The sequence below is a fragment of the Toxorhynchites rutilus genome, chromosome 2 (assembly GCF_029784135.1).
Source record: "Toxorhynchites rutilus septentrionalis strain SRP chromosome 2, ASM2978413v1, whole genome shotgun sequence".
Taxonomy (NCBI): domain Eukaryota; kingdom Metazoa; phylum Arthropoda; class Insecta; order Diptera; family Culicidae; genus Toxorhynchites; species Toxorhynchites rutilus.
This window is the reverse complement of record NC_073745.1, coordinates 263,237,162-263,259,101: the sequence shown is the minus strand read 5'-3', so window position 1 is coordinate 263,259,101 and position 21,940 is coordinate 263,237,162. Positions and strand designations below refer to the sequence as shown.

General features: G+C 36.0%; 1 protein-coding gene across 19 annotated transcripts in view; it reads right to left on the bottom strand.

The window, feature by feature from the left end:
* LOC129771617 (titin-like) overlaps positions 1–15,846 on the bottom strand; it is a 76,817-nt gene extending 60,971 nt beyond the window's left edge. For 10 of the 19 annotated variants that reach the window (XM_055775426.1, XM_055775439.1, XM_055775435.1 and 7 more), the window contains exons 1-4: positions 15,633–15,821; positions 10,521–11,166; positions 10,181–10,294; positions 2,549–2,688 (exon numbers count right to left, since the gene is read on the bottom strand). In XM_055775426.1, the coding sequence (XP_055631401.1) occupies positions 2,549–2,688; positions 10,181–10,294; positions 10,521–10,704 (438 nt within the window). In that variant the 5' untranslated portion in view covers positions 10,705–11,166; positions 15,633–15,821. The other 9 variants (XM_055775432.1, XM_055775433.1, XM_055775428.1 and 6 more) reach the window with 9 other exon arrangements.
* Positions 15,847–21,940: the final 6,094 nt, after the last annotated feature.

Genomic DNA, 21,940 nt, shown 5'->3' with positions numbered 1-21,940 from the left:
CATAGATGATCTATAACGAAAATGTTACGCAACGTTTTAACTGCATATTTTCGAATAATATGCAGTTATATTTAGACTCCGAAAAATCTCAAATGAGGAACCACCAGTGGTATATGACATGGCACCAAGAAGGAAAACGCCGTCGGACACACCGTTATGTTTCCTCTTCGCTCGCCAAAAAGTGGCATCCTGACACAGACCGCAAAGAAAAACACTTTCCACCAAAACCGCTGCCTCGCGCTGAAATGGCTCCAAGTCAGTAGGGGAACCGCGGGTAATACGGATAAAATAACATGTAGAAGGTATTCTCATTAAGAGAAATCTGAAATTCAAAATGTAACTATACAAATCAACCATCTGTCCATATTACCCCCACTATATGCCCATATTACCCACATCGAAAAAAATGTTGTACTGTTCGGTCTGTTTTGATTTCAGTAAAAAACATTGGAAAACACTTTTCTGTAAAATATTTGGTCAATTAGGTAGAAAAACAGTATATTGAATTGCAAGAAACTGCATCAAAGTTTTGGGAAACATGAGTTTCCAAAGATATAATTGAAGTTCTTCTTAACATGTCCGTTTTACCCCCAGCTCCCCTATATAGCAAACGCAATTTCTCGCGACGACAGCGGCGAATTGTTGCGTCTTCGCAAACGAGTCTTATTCCTCCATAAATATTTGGCACGGAATCAAATTTGCTCATTTTTTAAAATAGACGAAGTTCGCTCAGTTTCATTTTTGCGAGCGAGCAAATATTCGCACTTCAACGCTGTCTCGTTTTCTCGTCGACTTTCTGTTGTTGTGGCAACTCGTGGTCGACACTCATTAATGCGCGAAAAAAAAATGTAACGACACAACAGCGTGCAGCATCACTTATCAGTTTTTTGTTCCATTCACTATCGCCGGTAATGCAAGAGATATGATGGACTGAGATTTACAATCCTAATGGACTTAACAATGTGTTAAAGGTTTACAGTTCGTAAAGTAACGAAATACTTTCTACGAAAAAGGGTCGTCATAAAGTATCAAGTGCTGAGATTTTTTGATTGGTGGCACCTAAATAAACCGAAAAAAATTGGTACGGAAGAGTGATTTTTTAAGCGTTTGGTTTTGAAATTTAATTTAATGTTTTAATGTAAAAAAAAATATTAAATTTATTATTGAGGATTCAAAATCAATTCTTGCCATTTATTTTCTTAAGGGGGTCAGCAAAATCGAAAGAATCGAATTTTTGTTTTTTTTTCATTTTTGGGAAGCTTATACTCTCAGAAATGTTGCCCCGAAAGGATTGTTCGATATTTGATTTCATTTGAAAGTTACAGCCAAAGATATGAAGCCACCCCAAGGGACATAGGATTGCTGTGCGAATTTTCAAATGCGTTTTTCTCAAAACCATGTTTTTTCAACTGGGTATCGATATCTCAGGATCGGCTCGATCGATTTGGCGGAAATTTTTTATCAGCACGAAAAATGCATCATCTAAAGCGTTACATAGCCGTTTTTGATATCTCAATTTTTTCGATTTTTATGAGCTAATAAACAGCTATATAGTTATAGAGGAGGTGTGGGTGTAACGGACAGTGGGGGTAATATGGACAGATAGTTGATTTGTATAGTTCCATTATCAATTTCAAATTTCTATTAACGAGAACCCCTTCTACTTTCTATTCTATAATTTTTAAACCATACGTAATTCTTGCAGCTTCGTTATTAAGAATGTTGAGTGGATAAATTTCAAAATTCAATTCGCTGATGGTTATATTTCGGTATGAAAGTTAACAGAGATGCGATGTTAGGTATACACCGAAAAGTAAATTCATTTTCAAGTGGAAAATTTTAATTATTGAAATAATTGTATTGATGGGGTAAAACGGACAGTTCCTAGTGGGAGTGAGATGTACTGTGAAAAATCGGTTTATTCTAATCCTAAGGAATGCGTCTATAAACAAAAATTAAATCGCGAAAGATGACCTGTCTAGAAGCTGACTGGATCCAAAATCAAAATAGTTGAAGGTCTGTCCGTTTATACTGCTGAAATCATATATATCACTTCTAGGAGGATTAAGTCGACTATTTCATCATTTAACGGACAATCGTGATGAGTTTAGACCTTGGTTGAATGAAATAATTCCTCTCACGAGCGATAAACTCCTACACTTCGTATATTACAAACTTGTCCATATTCTCCCCACTATGTGTCCATTAATTCAGAAACATGGCACACGCGTTATCTGTCAAAAAAGGGCGTTGAAAAAATCGAACAGCAAAAAATAACTCGTTAGTTCAGGAAAATGTTTCAAATATAGTCAATATTCAAAAAAAATAGTTTCCAAATATAGAGGTGCTCCGAAATATTAGTGAAAAATACATATATATTAAATAAATACAATAAAGATTCTCTTGAGAACCTCTACCTGATGATGAAGGATAATGAATAATGCAATGCATAATCAAGTGATGTCACTACTTGATGATGAAGGATAACGTAATCCCGATTCCATCTCTGCAGTGGCATAAATTTCGACAGAAAAAAAGCATTACTTACCCTGCCCTCAACAATCCTTGGCGCCGATTGCGGCCGCTCGCTGTGAACCGATCCAGCATTAGGAATTGCCCTGCCACGTTCTCGCATCGCAGGATGTACGGTTTCTGGTCGTAAGTGTGGTGGTCGCTCTTGTCGAATACCTGTTCGATAATGAAAACTGATTATTATGGTGAACAACCATTAAGAAAGAAAAAACACACCCACTCAAATTTAATTCATTAACAGCAAATAACAACGTTGAGATACCAATTTTCTGCGATTCATAATGCCGATTCAGATTCTATCAGTCGGTTGTCATTTGAAGCGTATCCTGGTTAATTTGTTAGTTCACAGTTCAGAGAAAAAAATGAATGCGATTTGGCAATACGAGTTATTCGACTATAAGTTGAAACATAAGCAAACGAAACAAAAGGCTAACGAATAGTTACACATCACTCTTGGTAGTAGCAAAAGTCGGAGAAGGGCACACAAACGCTTTATGAAACACGAACAAAAGACTTCATGCATGAAATCTCATCCTTTTTCTTTAGTATAACACAAGCTGGTAACTAATATTTTATCACTACCAGACCGTCATTTTGAAGCTTGCTCGGTACTGAAGTGGCGCTAAATAACATTTGAGAGCCGGTTCGGTAGGGTGGAAGTAATCCTCTGCCGGCTCTCGGATGTGGTGCGGTATACGTCGTTCAATATTCATATAAATGCTGAAATTTGCTCCATTTCGACGCTTTTTCGCGTAACATATCTATTGCTGCAGAGCGGCAAGTTTTCAGCACTATAAAATCGATTCCACGGTGCGGCCACTGAGCTACCAAGTCTTTTAGTCATCTCTGAATCCAAAACACTCTATTTTATGATAAGATTCATATGAAACATTATTTTCCAGATAAATTGATAATTTATTTTTTTTTCATGAAGAATATCGTGAAGACATATTCCCCCTTATTCCACGCGGCGAGTGGCGTGAGATAGTAAAGTTTCTCGCTTCATTGTGGAAGCTACATTACTTTTCCGCTTATTTTTCATACCCGAATCGATAACATATGAGGACACGACTTCAAATCTCACTTAGTGACAAACTATAGTCACGCCATTCGCCTACGGGAATGCAGTGACTTGAGCCATCTCACCTCATTCGCCGCGCAGAATAAAGGGGATTTTCACATAAACCTTTCAAATAAACCAAAAACGGTTTGCTTTACGCGTTGTTACCACAAAGCGTATCGCGTCAGCCTGTTTAATATTCACCTTAAAATTACCCTGAGAACGAATTTTCGGATTATTAAATGTGGGACCAGTGTACTAAACATCCCTCCATATCTACTGTGTCTACAAAGGACAAAGCTAGCATTTCCGTGAAATCAGTTCCAGAAATGTTGCCAATATTGTAAACCCATTGAATCGTGTTAGTGTGGAGTTGATACCAAATTCCTCCTCTTGCATAAAAAAATGGAAATGACGATGAGCGTGATATCGCAATGTTTTGAAACATTTTTAAATCTTCTACGAAACAATATATAAGGGATATAACAAGCAAAGCAAATCAAACTGCTTAGAAGATTTGTGAGAGATAGCGATATTCATAACCCGAATTGTGTAAAAAGGCCTTTTATCCCGTATGTTTCTTAACGGATCTTGACTGCCCGGCCAGCAATAAATTCGTAATTCGTTTTTGCTCTTGAGACATTAAAAATATAGATGAAATTTCATGTTGGGACAAAATCGAGTGATGGGAAAGTTGTTTTTTCTTCATACCCCCTAAAAATCCAGAACATCTCTGATGTTCGCTGGTCACCCCAGAGGCAATCACAGGTGAATAAAACTAGATAAATTTCCCTGTCAAATGTAACCAGTTGCATCTAGATAATTATATTTTTTCGGAAGAGTTATGGTTAATTGAACATTGAAAATTTTTTGCTAGTCACAGTCACTCACTTCTTTCATCTCCCCCCTCCTCGCCGATATGCAAAAACATCAATAATTTTGCGAAACAGTGTGTAGAAAATGACAATTTTCGCACACTTCCCATCAAGTAATATCAACCAAACTCTAATCGTACTCACAAGGTATTAAATTTTCATCTGTCGTCGCAATGTATAATGAAAAACGTCGGAAAACTCGAGCTAGTGCTCTGAAAGTTAAATTTTCATTCTTCAATTTTCCGCAATGGTTTTGTAGGTATTGGTGAGAGTATCGTTATTTTTTCGACGCTGATGCCAGACAACATCATCGAAATAGCTATAGAAGCCGCTCGATAAAATGATATTCCTTAGTCATAGCGTTTCATACCATGAAAATCAGTAAAATTAAATTGTGTTGATATTAATACAATCATTATTTTTACGTTCAATGGGTCTATAATGTAAGTTTTAGCAACATTGGTTAAGAAAATTGTATTGCAGAGCTCGGAACACTGCCTCCGCTGTCGAAAATAGTAAAAGGAAAAGTATTACATTCTATCAAAATGCCTCAACGAAGGAAAATATTAAGGAATTATTAACATCGAGTTACTGTGCGGAAGAACTTGTTAGTACCGTATATTTGCTATCGAAAGATATGTATAGAAAATTATTGCAATGAATGATTTAAGGTGAAGGTGGAACAAAGCCACAAATGGCTGCCATTCACTTCTTTCATCTCCCTCCCTCATCCCTCGCCCGTTATGCAAAACATACATAGTAGATCCTCAATTATCAATGAGGTTCGGGAACAAAGTCATCGTTGATTATAAAAATCGCAGATAATCAAAAAAAACTAGGAATGAGGTGCAAACACAGATTTGCACAACATTTTTAGTGTTTTTAAAATGGTTAAAATAATCAACTTGTTAGATGGTCTGCTTTGGTCTCCTCAATCACCTTGGTTTTTTGAATTTACTGATTACAATAAGTTTAAACATGTGACTTCACGTGGCGTTGCTACAAGGTAAGATCGCAATTCTTTCCTCGCTATTTTTATGCCCTGGAACATTTTTTCAGTCTCAACGACTAAAGTATGAGTAAGAATACACTTCCAAAAGATCCCCAATTCGCATGTGTTTTGAATTTGCTCATGATACGCTCGCGTATGATCAGGATCTTACTTTATATGCAAATACACCTTCGATATATATTTATATTTGCAATTGTTCATCGGAACACATCGTTCATACATTTTATTTCAGTATTGAATTGTTATTTTTTTTTTCAAATGTATTCTAGGACTGGTTTCAGTGAAACGCCACACAGCCTGATAAGTGAATTGATCTATTTACGTACCTTCGTTCCACCTTCACCTTCAAGCATAACCCTACACATTTCCAATGAAATGAACTGTCCATAGATTTTGTAAATCAAAACATGTTTATTTCATTTGGAAAATGCTTACATCACTATATACTGACAATCAATCGCTTCAATGAAGATTTGTTCGCATACCTTGACGTAGGTACCAGGTTGCTTTGCCTGTATTATTAGTATTTACGACAATAGCTAAAACATTACCGTCGATAGTTTCAGTGAGATTGCTGTCTGGAAGAGTTGCTCTGGATTTGTTACAAGTCTATGATAGTACTATCATAGAATAGTAATAGAATAATAATTATAAAAGCAGCGTTTCAATGGTTTCCTATATTCATTTATTTAAAAAACGCTAAGTAATAGTTCGGCATGTTTGGACTCTACAAAGAATTTGATTCATACATAGAAGTACTGATAATACTGGTAATACTGTATATTTTTGAAATGAAACACTGGTGTTTTTTTCTGAATGTTTCGCGCCTGAACCATTCAATAAGGTTCAAATAGCCATTCTTAGAAAACGAAGATAGTATCTACTTCAATATATACACTATATACTTCATTTCAATCGATCTCTTGCGTATCTCTGGAAACTCAAAAAAATCGAGTTGTTCAAAAGGTATGACGCGTATTGTATATAGTAAATAATATAACAAATGAAATAGGGTTTTCTAATCCAACTTGCCGCTCGCATTCTTCCACATTGCAACAAGTAGCATTCTTCCATGCAAGTCGGGCGTTTGCTTATGTAGGGGAAATCAGGGTAAAACCGATACTGTGGGTATTAGTTTTTTCAGAAAGAAGCTCTCTCTCTCTCTCTCTATCTATCTCTCTTTCTCTCTTCAAAACATCCACTATTCAACAAGCATTCAGCCAGCAGTTGGTGTCCGAATGGCTTTTCTAAACGCCGGGATATGAGAGTTTAGGTTTCGTTTTCCAAACTGGTCTTCAAGGCTATAGGCGAATGAACTGAGAAAGTTCCAACCCTCTATAATTTGAAACATCCCCCGCGATTAAACATCAGCCACATGAATCAAGACATCAAGAAAAAATCATCTTCGCTAAGATCAAATGCATAGATGTTCGGGCTAGGTTGCATCGAAAACCTATATATTCCAAACGAAAATTAAAATTGCAGATCCAGGCAACCAGTGAATATGAGCAAATGAACTTTTGTCCTTTAATATGTTTTGATGTTTATTTTTTCCACCCAGTTTCATTTTCATCTTTATTGTCGGAAACGTCAGAACTGAATATCATTTCAGCTAAATGAATATCAACTGTTGTTAACTTCTAACCTGAGCCTGCTGTGTGCGGTTGGGTTTGGCAGCTGCCGGATGCCGTATTCGGAAATACCTTATGAAATTCCCGATGTCGCTAATGGCTTGACGGTAGCTAAAACCACTCGTTGTATCCATTCTGCATATGCCGTTGCTACCGTCGCGCCAAATAAAATTTATTTTGAACTTAAATTCACTGCCAGAACGAATATCGTTTCGGATGTGATGAATATCAATTTGTTGCTTTTGATATCCAAAGTATAAATAACAGCGAAGTTATGAACCCCACTCAATATCGCATTCATTCATTATTGCAAATTTGTTCATGCAACAGCGATATGAACAAAATGAACTCGTTTGTTATTGTCATCAATATAATGAGGGCAGTGTGTTTCAAGCTGAAAAAAAGTCATTTGCACTGGAACAAAATCATATTCGTTACTCGTGAATATTTGTTGATATTCTAAGACACTGATCAAGAATAATAAGAAAAAAAGAAAAAGGACAGGAAGTACGAAAGAATAAAATGCAGAAATAAAATAGAATCTTATTCAACGAAAATCAAATCCAGCAACACCAAGCTTTAGGGCTGGTCTGTAATAATTTGGGTACAAATTGTAATTATGAAAATCTAGATTTGTTTCGCACATGAAATAGGAATTTTCAACTGTACAAATGTCCTTAAACCCAGTAATCAACCGGTAATTGACTGAAAGTCAGTAGCGAATCTCATTTTCAACAAGATAACGCCAAGATCCGCCCCAGCAAGGAACAATGTTCTGATTAAGTTCTGAAAAAATTGAAGCTGTGGTCTGGACGTAGATATTTGAATAGATTATTTTGGTGTCTGTTCAATTTTACTTTGAAAAGTGTAATTGAAAGCATGTCAATGCCAGCACAGTGTACTACTTCCAGAATTAACTGAAAATTCATCTCCATCTCCATCAAATTCATTCAGACTGTCTGTATTATTTATGTAATAAATCATATTTTTGTGCTTTGCTCATATTACGGCTGTTTTGTCTGGAGTGCTCGTGCCGCCACTGATGACCAATCGAAAACGCTGATTAGGTATGATCATCTGTTCATTAGCATATTCACTACAGATCACCGTTCATGAGCATCTGTTGAAGCCAGGTGACGTCAATCGCTACGATATATGGGTTCCACACAATTTCACCAAAGTACGTTTAATAAATCGCATCCCCATAAGCGTTTGCCTTATGAACGCATCAAAAAACTCCGTATTGGAGCAAATCGTGACGTATAATGACAAATGGATCATTTACAACAAAGTTTAAAGAATAAATTTGAGGTTAGCAAAATGAACCCCTGTTAGCTACTCCCCAAAGTCGCTCTTCATCCCAAGAAAGACATGCTCTGTTTTTGGGGATTGGAAAGTAATTCTGTTGCTTTTACCAAGCAAACATAAAGCTATAAAACATGTGCTACAATTAAAATTCCAACAACTCAAACTTGGCAGAATTATTTCAATCGTGTATTCAAAAAGCCTAAACACTAAACACTCCTAATTTTGTAGATGTTTTCATATAACACTATGCTTCTATTTCGATGTTGACATTTGCTCTTCAGTTATCAAAATGGCATTCATTCAACATTGCAAAAAATTCCACACTTCGCAAAAATTCACACCGCTCTTCTAGTTAACGATCGATTGTTCGCATCGTGATAAAAGTGATCGGGGAATATTTGTAAACAACCAGGAATCCTGAATCGGGGAAAATTGGAAGCCATTAGTCGCAGCGGAGATAAAAAGATTAGCCAACACGATTATTCCGCGCTGTATTTACAGAACAAAGGACATGGATTAGTATGTCACCAACAACATGCAGAGTGTACTTAAGGACAAGATCACACCAGGTCCATCACACCAGAGCTTCACTCAATCGAGTAACATTGGGCCATTGTCAAGCGGAGCCTGAAGAAGACCCAAAACCGGAAGAAGCGTGGAAAGTTTGAATGGGGATCTCGTTTCCAGGTCGACAAATATATTTTTTTATTAAAGTAATCAATAAAAAAATAACGTCATAACATTGAAAATGTTGTGGATGTAATTCTTGTTTCACCAAATTTATATCGTAACACCCTTAACAGAATACAATGTTTTATGTTTGGTTAATATTTTCTGGACAATCTCCAAATTATTTCTGACAAATAATGAATTTGATTACAAAATTACAAGAATCGGAAACATCCCATTCGCAACAAAAATAACAATTGTTTTAAAATCGGATTACTACACCCTCTCTTTAATATCAATTCAACAATACGTCATAATTCATCTTGAAGGACTCAATACCAAGCTTAACACTTTGACGTCCGCACGTTTCGTCAAAAAATATTCGCTTGCCACCGGCAGCGCTAATTCGGATTACTTGGTTTGTCGCCGCCCGTTATTGACATTATCGGGAAATTATAAATTATGAAGTTTTACTAATCTCATCGTTAGTTTTCATAAGTTCTCAAGCATTCCCCTACTTTCATGAAATTTCGAAGATATACATACGTGAATACGTCTGTTTTAATTTTAGTCATACGACTTTTAGTGAAAACATTGAAAAACATTCAGCCGATTCATTCAAAAAACAGTATATTGAAATACAAGAAATTGCATTCAGGTTTGGAGAAACATGAATTTCGAAAGAAATAATTGAAGTTCTTCTTAATATGTCCGTATTTCCCCACCTCCCCTACTTATAACAACATAAAACTTGGTGACGTGTGTAAGTTATTCTTACCTCAACAAAACCCCAACAGAATGCAAACAATACTAAACAATACTGTTGCGGGCCACTAAGATACTATGCGCACGTAACCACTGTGGTGTCGCCGGACGCCAAAGTGTTCATGATGATTTGATGAAAATAGAAGTTAGTATTTCAACTATTACAAGTTATTAGATCGATTTTCGAATGTGCATTACTTTCAAATTGTACATAATAGAGATGAGGTTTAAGTTTCGCTTATAAATTCCAAATGTTAGTAGCCGAAAAAAAAATTATTCCTTCAAACTCTCTTGTTAGTTATCATCACAAACAGGATGTAACACCTACTGCAGTCTTCAGTCGCCGGTCCTGTGTTCCGCTTACGAAACAAATTCTGTTGCTTGGAGAGATTTATCGATGCGTTGGCGAAAGTTTCCTGATCCAACACAACATCGCAACAACCTACTCGTTGTCGAGAAAATTTAGAGAGAAAAATCCATAATTTATAAATGAACGCGAAAAGTCTGCCATACAGATTTGCTGTTTTAAATGCATTGTTCTATGTAGTAATATACCTCGAATATTAATCTCATTGTGTTTACTGAATGCTCATTTCTATTCATATGGTCATAACTAATCGTATGCACGTCACATCAACAGCACATGTAGGAGACAAAAATACTCATACCCTCACCTGGTCCGCGATGATCTTTGATGACGCTCTTGGTCTGTCCAGGGCCAGCCATCATTGGGTAGAACACTTTAGGCCACAGGATCGCTACGCAGCCTACCACCGTCACCATAATGATCATCGTCTTGCGGGGCCCTAGAAAACCCCCGCTTGACTCATTCCGACTGCTGGTCGTTGCCATTTTGGCGGTTATGCTGGCCTTTTAGGTTCGAATTTTCTCCAGTTCCTTCACTGCCTTCCGCAAGTTAAGAGAACACGGCACTCGTGAACAACACAAAAAAAAATACTTTTGGTTTTCACCTCTAGTTTTGCTTCTCACCTCACCGAAGAGATGCACCGACCGCAGTGTTTCGACGATTTTCACTTATTTCTCTATTTTCTTTTCCCGCACCACTGACCGAAATGACTGGGTTATTGCCGCTTGTTTTTTGCACATTCAATAACCTTTTCTTCACACTTCACTGTTTCGGTACAGCCTATTTTCTCCGTTTCACCAGCAATTGATGCATGATCCGGTTCTCGTTTGAAGTGTGACAAAATGAACTTCTTAATATACTAATCGATCACATTCTTTCATGTCACTTCCCATAGTCACTTCTTCGTTTATTTATTTTTTTGTCTCATCACGTAAGCGAATGATTGGCTATTTTCGTTTTCAACATATTTACGGGGAATAAAAAAAAATCCAAATTAACACGTTGTTCTCAAGAAGGTATAAATAGAAAAAAGTAGCTTATGATCCCATCGCCAAATAATTGCGACTAAATGTTAAATTAGTAAATTCACACAGTTGGCTGAACAACTAGTAAGTCACAATATGAAAAACATATCAGCAAACGTGTAATGTTGTTACGTATATACATTTTCGTATTCTATAATTAGGTTGCCATAATTTGACGTCGAAATTCGTCACTAATAACTTTTCTTCACAAAAAGAGCTAATGAGCTACACAAAAAACGAATAATTCGTTAAAAACGCAATATTTTTCGAAAACAATATCGATCACTTGAAGACTACTAATCCGAAGGAATATCACAACACACTACGCATAATTATCAATTACCGAATTAAATGCAAATGATTATGGAAATGACCGGAGAACAGGAGTGAAGGAATGAAACTGAAAGGAAAATGTTCGCTCTCGCTAGATGGGTGATTCGGATGGGACAAGCTAACCCGACAGACTAAAATTACTGCCCGAAGATTAAAATTTTCATAAACGGGAAAACGTTTTCGTCTGACGACATTGGTGCTAGCTGAGTGTGGAGAGCCAATTTCAAGCCGCAGCGGAGAGCGAGTACGAAAGATAAATATTCTACTTGGTTTCAATTTCAGCGGACGCCACAGACCGTTTTATCCCTTTCGAACAGCAGTTGGCCCCACGATGAGTTCCTCTAGTTGATACTTCATCAAAATATGACCGACAAATGAATGCGAGTGACGATGACCTTTTTCTATGAAGGCAAATTCGTACAAATGGCCATTACGAAATGCCATTGTTTGTAACCGAGTTTGGTTAAATAAGAACGCTAAATTTCAGCAACAACAGGAAACAACCATAAAATAAGAATAACAGTTCAGGGATGTTCAATCCAAATCCAACAAGTATGCTCCCCACACCGCTGTCGTTTCCCATTGATGAATCGGTCATTCGAAAGTAAACAATTTCTCGATCTTGAATGAGATGTCTACTTGTCCTCTCTTATTTAAAGCGTAAAAAAACTAACAGAAATATATTCGCCGCATAACAAATAATATTAGATTTGTCTTGTTTGACTACCGATCTTTTGAAAATATTCTCAATTTGTGAGCTCAGAATCGCTACTGTATTAGATCGTGAACATTTTTGCGACAAGATTTTCTTTCCTGGTAAAGACGTGGATAGTAACATTGTTGACTACTCATAGTACGAATCACCAGAACAAAAGTAAGTAAGAAATATGGATTACTGCTCACAAATGGAGTTTAGTATGTTTTTCCTAAAATTTCGCTGATTCATATCAATCACGGAGAACAAACAACCACAAATTAAAAAGTCTACCCAAGACAAAAAAAAAGAATTAATATTTGCATTCTCATGTGTTTACAGATTTATTCAGCAATAAACGAAACAGCACTCGATACAACATCCTATTCTTAGAACATTTGAAGCTGTTTAAGACACCATGTTATGCATGAAACTGACAAATGTAAAAAAAATAAAACAGAAATGTTCTCTCACGGTAGCCATTTTGATGTGATTTTGTGCACATCGTATTTAAGGAATATCCCGTGAAATTTAAATTATTCGACCTGATATCTTCGACAAATCATCAGTTTGGACAACTGTTCACATATTCAATGAGAGGTAAATGTTTGGTTTTGTTTGGTTTCAGTGATTAATTCGCATTCGAAATTACTTAGTTGTGTGGGGCAAAATGAGCCACCACTGGATAACGACTAACATTTGTCTCTTACTACTTTTTCGCACGTATGAGTAAATTCCAATTACTAACCTAGGTGAATAAGCTCAGCTTGATTCATACATGTACCTACTATTTCAATAATGATTTAAACAAATTTAGATAAGGAACAACGCATAAATCTATCCCATTTAGCATGATATGTGTTTTTGTTCATTTTACCACCACCATGTGATCATTTTAACCGCACGATAAAAAATGCTCGGTTTTACATCTTATTTTCTTTTAATGAAACATGTACTATTTTTATTTTTTATAATAAAAACCGTCTGATATCATGAACAACAGTTAGTGAAGCTATAATATTCTTCGAAGAACGGAAATTGTAGCAGTATGTGGACGAAGTAAATGGGCATATTCCTTAGGGTGTTCATTTTAACCGCTTTTCCCCTACCTTATAATGGACCCTATTCCAGAAAACGAGACGAGCAATTCGTCTCGTCTCGTCTCGGCTTCAGTCACTGTGACTGAAACTGTGAGTTTCATTGAAATGTTTTATTTGGTAGACTGGAGAGACTTCAGTCAGTTTTTCTCGGTTTGATGTCAGATGTGAAGACATGTTTTTGATTTGAGAAAAACAACAAACAGTTTTAAAATTGATCAATCGATACTCTTTTCACAGTGCCAAAATATTAAAGAAAACATAACAAAAAGGAATAAGTTTCATATATCTTTCGGTTTGATTGATATTTTTCCTCGAGCATATGATTTTATCACTCAGCCATTTTGTTATTATGGATTTATTGGGAGCAATGTTTGTTCACCTAATCAACGATTTATCAAGAAAAGCTTTAAATCTATATATATACGTATTTCCAATAAAGTAGTTGTTTTGAATTACTCATTTTCGTTCAATATGTGAAGACCCTTTTCGTGCCGCGTTACATTCAAAACAGTCATCTAGCATCCCTGGATATGTGTTCAATGTTTACATTTACAATTACAACAACACAACCATGTTTGGAAGAGGTCCTTTTGAAATTCTGTAAAATCTTGCAATTACCAATGCTTTCAATAAACAAGGTGAACAAACACATCAAACAAACTAGACGATTCGACTGATTCATCGTCGAGCGCGGCCAAACGTTCGGCGAGCCAGACGAGCTACTCGTCTGTTTTTAGTCGAGCTCGGCTTCTGGAATATAAAAACAAACGAGACGAGCGCTCGTCTGCTCGTCTCGTTTTCTGGAATAGGCCCAATAATTTATGTCAAGAAAATCTTGGAGTACTTAGAACTGCGAAAAGCAAAGCCAAATGCAAAAAGCAATTTGTCCGAAATCACAATTCAAACAAATATGATTACTGCCGTTCTACGCATTGTCCCATGTGTTCTATTTTACATTTTGACAATTTTCAGTTTTCTTCATAAAATGATGTTTTTATGTCTTATCTTAAGGAAAAACACAAAATAGTTTTTGTTTGTTCGGAGCTTAAAAAAAACAACATCAAGCTCAATTGTCCCATGTTGATATTCTAGGCATAACTGTCCCACCATGTTATTTGTGTAGATCCATAATAAATTAATCGGTTCAAATACAAGAATTTTATGTCATTTTATGTTTGGAAGAACTAACTAATTCTCAAACACATAAAAAAAGTTCAACAGACCACTTGTACACCTTGTTACACAATGTTACAATGAGATTTATATTCTGCAAAGGTGTTGCAGATCACTACCTTCTTCATAAAACTATGTTTTTAAACCATCTGGTAGACTAACTTTGATAGCATTTTTATCAGTTGCTGTTTTTTCTAACATGGGACAACCATGCGTACAACGGCAGATTAATGCTATAATATCAAGTTTTCCAATGCGGTTTTTTTTATTAAGAAGTTGAGAGGCGTAGTTGAAAAACTATTATTTTAGATTTAAAAGCAGTTAAAGTTGCTTGTTGTTATTTTGGATTTAAAAGCAGTTGAAGTTGCTGCTTTTAAAACCAAAATAATTGTTTTTCAACTACGCTTCTCAACTTCTTAATAATATCACGTCAACTACGCTACGGTAAGTGTAAATAACCGAGCGGTCAAAGTTCAGAAATGAAACTAGGAACGGATCGTTTCTCCAATGTCCTCGTCAAACATTAATTTGTCGATATTCAAAGACGTTTGTGCTGCTGGATTCCAAAATTAACTTGATTCTGCAGCGTTTTCTCGAAATTCACAAGAACTTAACACCTTTCCTTCGATCTCTCCGAGTGCAAATATCTAGTGTAGGGGACACTGTGAATGGCATTTATTTTAATCAGAAAAGCAACAAACGTTACCCAGTACTGTTATCGAAATAAACAAAGTATGTTGATTAAGCGACACGAGCCCACTTTCTAAGATTACAGGCTTTACATTCATCCACAATATAGTAATACGATATTATTCGGAGCGATTTATTTCGGAATTGTTTGTCATGTGATAGCAACACACGCTCTCGCAACAACGGCTATCTAATATTGACCCTAGTGGCATAAATATCCCTCCAGGAAAATAATGCTATTTCAAAATCAACAACACTTTTGCAATTGTGATCAAACATTGGTATTTTTTCAGCTATGTTGTTTGCAATCTAGTATCTTTACTCTTCTCAGATCTTCATAGTTATCACTCAAAGTAATGGCTCTGCCAAAGTAAAATATCTATTTCAGATTTAGTTACATAGTTATCACTCAAAGTAATGGCTCTGCGAAGATAAAATATCTATTTCAAATTTTGATGCCATCACAGGCACTGTTTCATAATCCACGTGAAGAATAAATCAACACAAAAACTTTCACGAATCTTTTTCGCTGGTATGGAACGAATGATTATCCTATTTTATGAGAACACGCCTCACGAATCGAAAAACATTACTAAACAGATAAGGGCAAGATGCATAGCCTCCCGACGGCAGGATTCTGCGCACGAATCCTCATAGAATGAATCGATCTCTTTTACCTGTTTGACAGATAGTGCAAGTGACTGTAGCGTCACATTATAACCATATGTTTTGTATACATGTGAAGCAATACGGGACCGGCGACTTACCAAGGCATGAGCAGTTCATGTTGTGCACATCGTAATGCTTTGGATGCATGTGACTGCAAGAGATTGAAACTATTGTAATTCGATGAACAATGTTTCGATACCTCGAGATGTCCTGTATAAAGGCAAGGAAAATTCGATATAAATCTTATACTTTACTCAAAGTAACATCCATGAGATTGAAGCGAATATTCGAACTTTTTTAGTGGGCCAATCTTGAAAAATACGCGTTTGAAGTAAATTGTTATTCCCGAACTACATTAGATACCGCATCACTAAAATTGGTCTACCTCGGAAAATAAAAGGATTTTCGAAAAGTTCTTTCTATTGTATATTCTTGAATGAACTTCGGAAGTATGAAGACAAAAAAAAGTTTTTTTTCAAGTTTCTGGACTAGAATACTGCCTTAAAAGGAAGCTATTTATATAATAATAGACGCCATATTCAATTGCTGTCAACAGATGTGAGGGGCATTCGAATATAATTTGAGATATTATAATAATTGACATTATTCTCGCATAACAAAAACATCTGATGAAACCAGATGAATTTTTAGCGGAAACTATTTGTATTTTTTGCTGATAAAATGTTATTATAAACGTTACACTGTGCCTTCAACTATCTATAAGGCCAAATTGGAACGTTCATTTGGCGCCTTTTGACGTGGGACTACGTCTAACCAGAGTATATGGGGGGTAAAATGAAAACCTAAACATAGAACATGCAGGAAAAAATGAAAGATTCCGAATGCTTATAACTCGAACATTTCTTACTGGATCGGAAAGATGTTTGCATCAATTGATACGGAATATTTCTACGCTTCTATCGCAATTAATAAAATGTTATTTTTCATTACATAAACAATTGATTAACTGTAAAATGTTTAGCGTTATCTAAACGCCCTAACTACCTCGTTTTAATTGGCCTGAATTACAGTTTCCCCAACATAGGCATCAAAACCAAGCAGCCCTGGAGAAATCGGTATTGCAATCACATGAAAGTATGGGGACTTTTGCTCGCACCGAAATGTGTTCCCTAACACAGACTTCAAAACAAAGCAGCGTTAGAGAAATCAGCATTGCAAATACATTAAAGTCGGGGGTATTTTTGTTCCGACTGAAATGTGTTTCCCTAACACAGACTTCAAATCCATGGAACGTGGGGAAATCGGCATTGCAAATACATGCAAATCGGGGTCATTTTTGTTCTGACTGAAATGTGTTTTCCTAACACAGACAATCAAAATCAAGATGTCATCATACCAAACGTAAAAGGACTGTCATTAAATTTACTTGTAACGGAGAACATAATCTATTGCATGAATTGACCTTACATGGCTTTATACAATCTTTTTAGTCACAAAGAAAATATATTGAACTCAATTGATTTCGGAAATTGTTTCTTTCAATCAAAATTTTAATCAATACAAACAAATGAGGTAGTCCCACGTCAACCTTGCAGTTATATCATAGATATAACCTACCCATTTTTTTTCGATGCCAAAATCAAACCATTAATTAAATTCCCCTCGAATTTAGTTGACGCTTAACATGTCAGTCCAGTTGGTGGAATTCGCCTTTCCAGCCCAGTTATGGAACGACCACTGTATTGCGGAGACTAATCATACTGTTAGATGACTGCGACAGTTTTTGACGTAGTACTACGTCTTCAGAGGTCACTCTACGGAATTGAAAATGAGGCATGTAACGATTCATTGAGGGATTTCAACTCATATTACGCAAAATCGTTGTATACCATTAGACAGGAAATTTATCCAGTATTTTTTGCTTAAAACATGAACAATGAATATACTAAAAAAGTGAACAATTTGACAATTAAAATGGGTATGTTATTTCGATTTTATTACAAGCAAGCAAGCAATGTTTTTGCCTACATTTCGGCTGATAGCTCACAATGTGAGTATTATGAATTATCCTCCATTTGCCAAAAATAGGCAATTTAATTGGCAGAATCAATGGAGAGATGATCTCGGAATGATCTTGGAGATGATCTTGGATAATTTTACTCTATTCTCCCCAAAAAATTGGTGAAAGCCTGGCTCAAAAGGTTTAACGTTGATAAATATTTTATCAGATTGATGTTCAGGCTGTTGTCCAATCATTTCGTGCTCGATTTCATTTTTATCGTGTATCGAGCATGTTCTTTGGTAATGTAAAAAAATGCAATTAATGAATTTAACTGGCTGCTGATTTAGTGGTTTGAAAGTGTGTACGTATAGTGTAAGTGTTCCGTCTGCTGGTAACTGTGGGGTGGACTGTATTTTTGTTATGTTGTTCCACTCATGGAGACAACGGGTGCGTGGAAGAAACCCTCGTGTTTCTCACGCTTTATTCGACGGGTGGGATCCCTTGTGGCTCCGCTCCGTGCTGTGAAAGGCCTAACCTTTTGGGATGTGCTTCGGAAAGGGTTTGAGCAGTGCAGAATGAACACATGGTGTTTGAGTACTATTTACACTTTATTCATTATAATCATAATCACTGAATACTAATATATACACTATATTTACACTTATGCGATTAATGCGCATGCGAATGCGCCATTATTCTCTTGCTGGTAGAATTGCAAATCACTCAGCCATTTTGTTATTATGGATTTATTGGGAGCAATGTTTGTTCACCTAATCAACGATTTATCAAGAAAAGCTTTAAATCTATATATATACGTATTTCCAATAAAGTAGTTGTTTTGAATTACTCATTTTCGTTCAATATGTGAAGACCCTTTTCGTGCCGCGTTACATTCAAAACAGTCATCTAGCATCCCTGGATATGTGTTCAATGTTTACATTTACAATTACAACAACACAACCATGTTTGGAAGAGGTCCTTTTGAAATTCTGTAAAATCTTGCAATTACCAATGCTTTCAATAAACAAGGTGAACAAACACATCAAACAAACTAGACGATTCGACTGATTCATCGTCGAGCGCGGCCAAACGTTCGGCGAGCCAGACGAGCTACTCGTCTGTTTTTAGTCGAGCTCGGCTTCTGGAATATAAAAACAAACGAGACGAGCGCTCGTCTGCTCGTCTCGTTTTCTGGAATAGGCCCAATAATTTATGTCAAGAAAATCTTGGAGTACTTAGAACTGCGAAAAGCAAAGCCAAATGCAAAAAGCAATTTGTCCGAAATCACAATTCAAACAAATATGATTACTGCCGTTCTACGCATTGTCCCATGTGTTCTATTTTACATTTTGACAATTTTCAGTTTTCTTCATAAAATGATGTTTTTATGTCTTATCTTAAGGAAAAACACAAAATAGTTTTTGTTTGTTCGGAGCTTAAAAAAAACAACATCAAGCTCAATTGTCCCATGTTGATATTCTAGGCATAACTGTCCCACCATGTTATTTGTGTAGATCCATAATAAATTAATCGGTTCAAATACAAGAATTTTATGTCATTTTATGTTTGGAAGAACTAACTAATTCTCAAACACATAAAAAAAGTTCAACAGACCACTTGTACACCTTGTTACACAATGTTACAATGAGATTTATATTCTGCAAAGGTGTTGCAGATCACTACCTTCTTCATAAAACTATGTTTTTAAACCATCTGGTAGACTAACTTTGATAGCATTTTTATCAGTTGCTGTTTTTTCTAACATGGGACAACCATGCGTACAACGGCAGATTAATGCTATAATATCAAGTTTTCCAATGCGGTTTTTTTTATTAAGAAGTTGAGAGGCGTAGTTGAAAAACTATTATTTTAGATTTAAAAGCAGTTAAAGTTGCTTGTTGTTATTTTGGATTTAAAAGCAGTTGAAGTTGCTGCTTTTAAAACCAAAATAATTGTTTTTCAACTACGCTTCTCAACTTCTTAATAATATCACGTCAACTACGCTACGGTAAGTGTAAATAACCGAGCGGTCAAAGTTCAGAAATGAAACTAGGAACGGATCGTTTCTCCAATGTCCTCGTCAAACATTAATTTGTCGATATTCAAAGACGTTTGTGCTGCTGGATTCCAAAATTAACTTGATTCTGCAGCGTTTTCTCGAAATTCACAAGAACTTAACACCTTTCCTTCGATCTCTCCGAGTGCAAATATCTAGTGTAGGGGACACTGTGAATGGCATTTATTTTAATCAGAAAAGCAACAAACGTTACCCAGTACTGTTATCGAAATAAACAAAGTATGTTGATTAAGCGACACGAGCCCACTTTCTAAGATTACAGGCTTTACATTCATCCACAATATAGTAATACGATATTATTCGGAGCGATTTATTTCGGAATTGTTTGTCATGTGATAGCAACACACGCTCTCGCAACAACGGCTATCTAATATTGACCCTAGTGGCATAAATATCCCTCCAGGAAAATAATGCTATTTCAAAATCAACAACACTTTTGCAATTGTGATCAAACATTGGTATTTTTTCAGCTATGTTGTTTGCAATCTAGTATCTTTACTCTTCTCAGATCTTCATAGTTATCACTCAAAGTAATGGCTCTGCCAAAGTAAAATATCTATTTCAGATTTAGTTACATAGTTATCACTCAAAGTAATGGCTCTGCGAAGATAAAATATCTATTTCAAATTTTGATGCCATCACAGGCACTGTTTCATAATCCACGTGAAGAATAAATCAACACAAAAACTTTCACGAATCTTTTTCGCTGGTATGGAACGAATGATTATCCTATTTTATGAGAACACGCCTCACGAATCGAAAAACATTACTAAACAGATAAGGGCAAGATGCATAGCCTCCCGACGGCAGGATTCTGCGCACGAATCCTCATAGAATGAATCGATCTCTTTTACCTGTTTGACAGATAGTGCAAGTGACTGTAGCATCACATTATAACCATATGTTTTGTATACATGTGAAGCAATACGGGACCGGCGACTTACCAAGGCATGAGCAGTTCATGTTGTGCACATCGTAATGCTTTGGATGCATGTGACTGCAAGAGATTGAAACTATTGTAATTCGATGAACAATGTTTCGATACCTCGAGATGTCCTGTATAAAGGCAAGGAAAATTCGATATAAATCTTATACTTTACTCAAAGTAACATCCATGAGATTGAAGCGAATATTCGAACTTTTTTAGTGGGCCAATCTTGAAAAATACGCGTTTGAAGTAAATTGTTATTCCCGAACTACATTAGATACCGCATCACTAAAATTGGTCTACCTCGGAAAATAAAAGGATTTTCGAAAAGTTCTTTCTATTGTATATTCTTGAATGAACTTCGGAAGTATGAAGACAAAAAAAAGTTTTTTTTCAAGTTTCTGGACTAGAATACTGCCTTAAAAGGAAGCTATTTATATAATAATAGACGCCATATTCAATTGCTGTCAACAGATGTGAGGGGCATTCGAATATAATTTGAGATATTATAATAATTGACATTATTCTCGCATAACAAAAACATCTGATGAAACCAGATGAATTTTTAGCGGAAACTATTTGTATTTTTTGCTGATAAAATGTTATTATAAACGTTACACTGTGCCTTCAACTATCTATAAGGCCAAATTGGAACGTTCATTTGGCGCCTTTTGACGTGGGACTACGTCTAACCAGAGTATATGGGGGGTAAAATGAAAACCTAAACATAGAACATGCAGGAAAAAATGAAAGATTCCGAATGCTTATAACTCGAACATTTCTTACTGGATCGGAAAGATGTTTGCATCAATTGATACGGAATATTTCTACGCTTCTATCGCAATTAATAAAATGTTATTTTTCATTACATAAACAATTGATTAACTGTAAAATGTTTAGCGTTATCTAAACGCCCTAACTACCTCGTTTTAATTGGCCTGAATTACAGTTTCCCCAACATAGGCATCAAAACCAAGCAGCCCTGGAGAAATCGGTATTGCAATCACATGAAAGTATGGGGACTTTTGCTCGCACCGAAATGTGTTCCCTAACACAGACTTCAAAACAA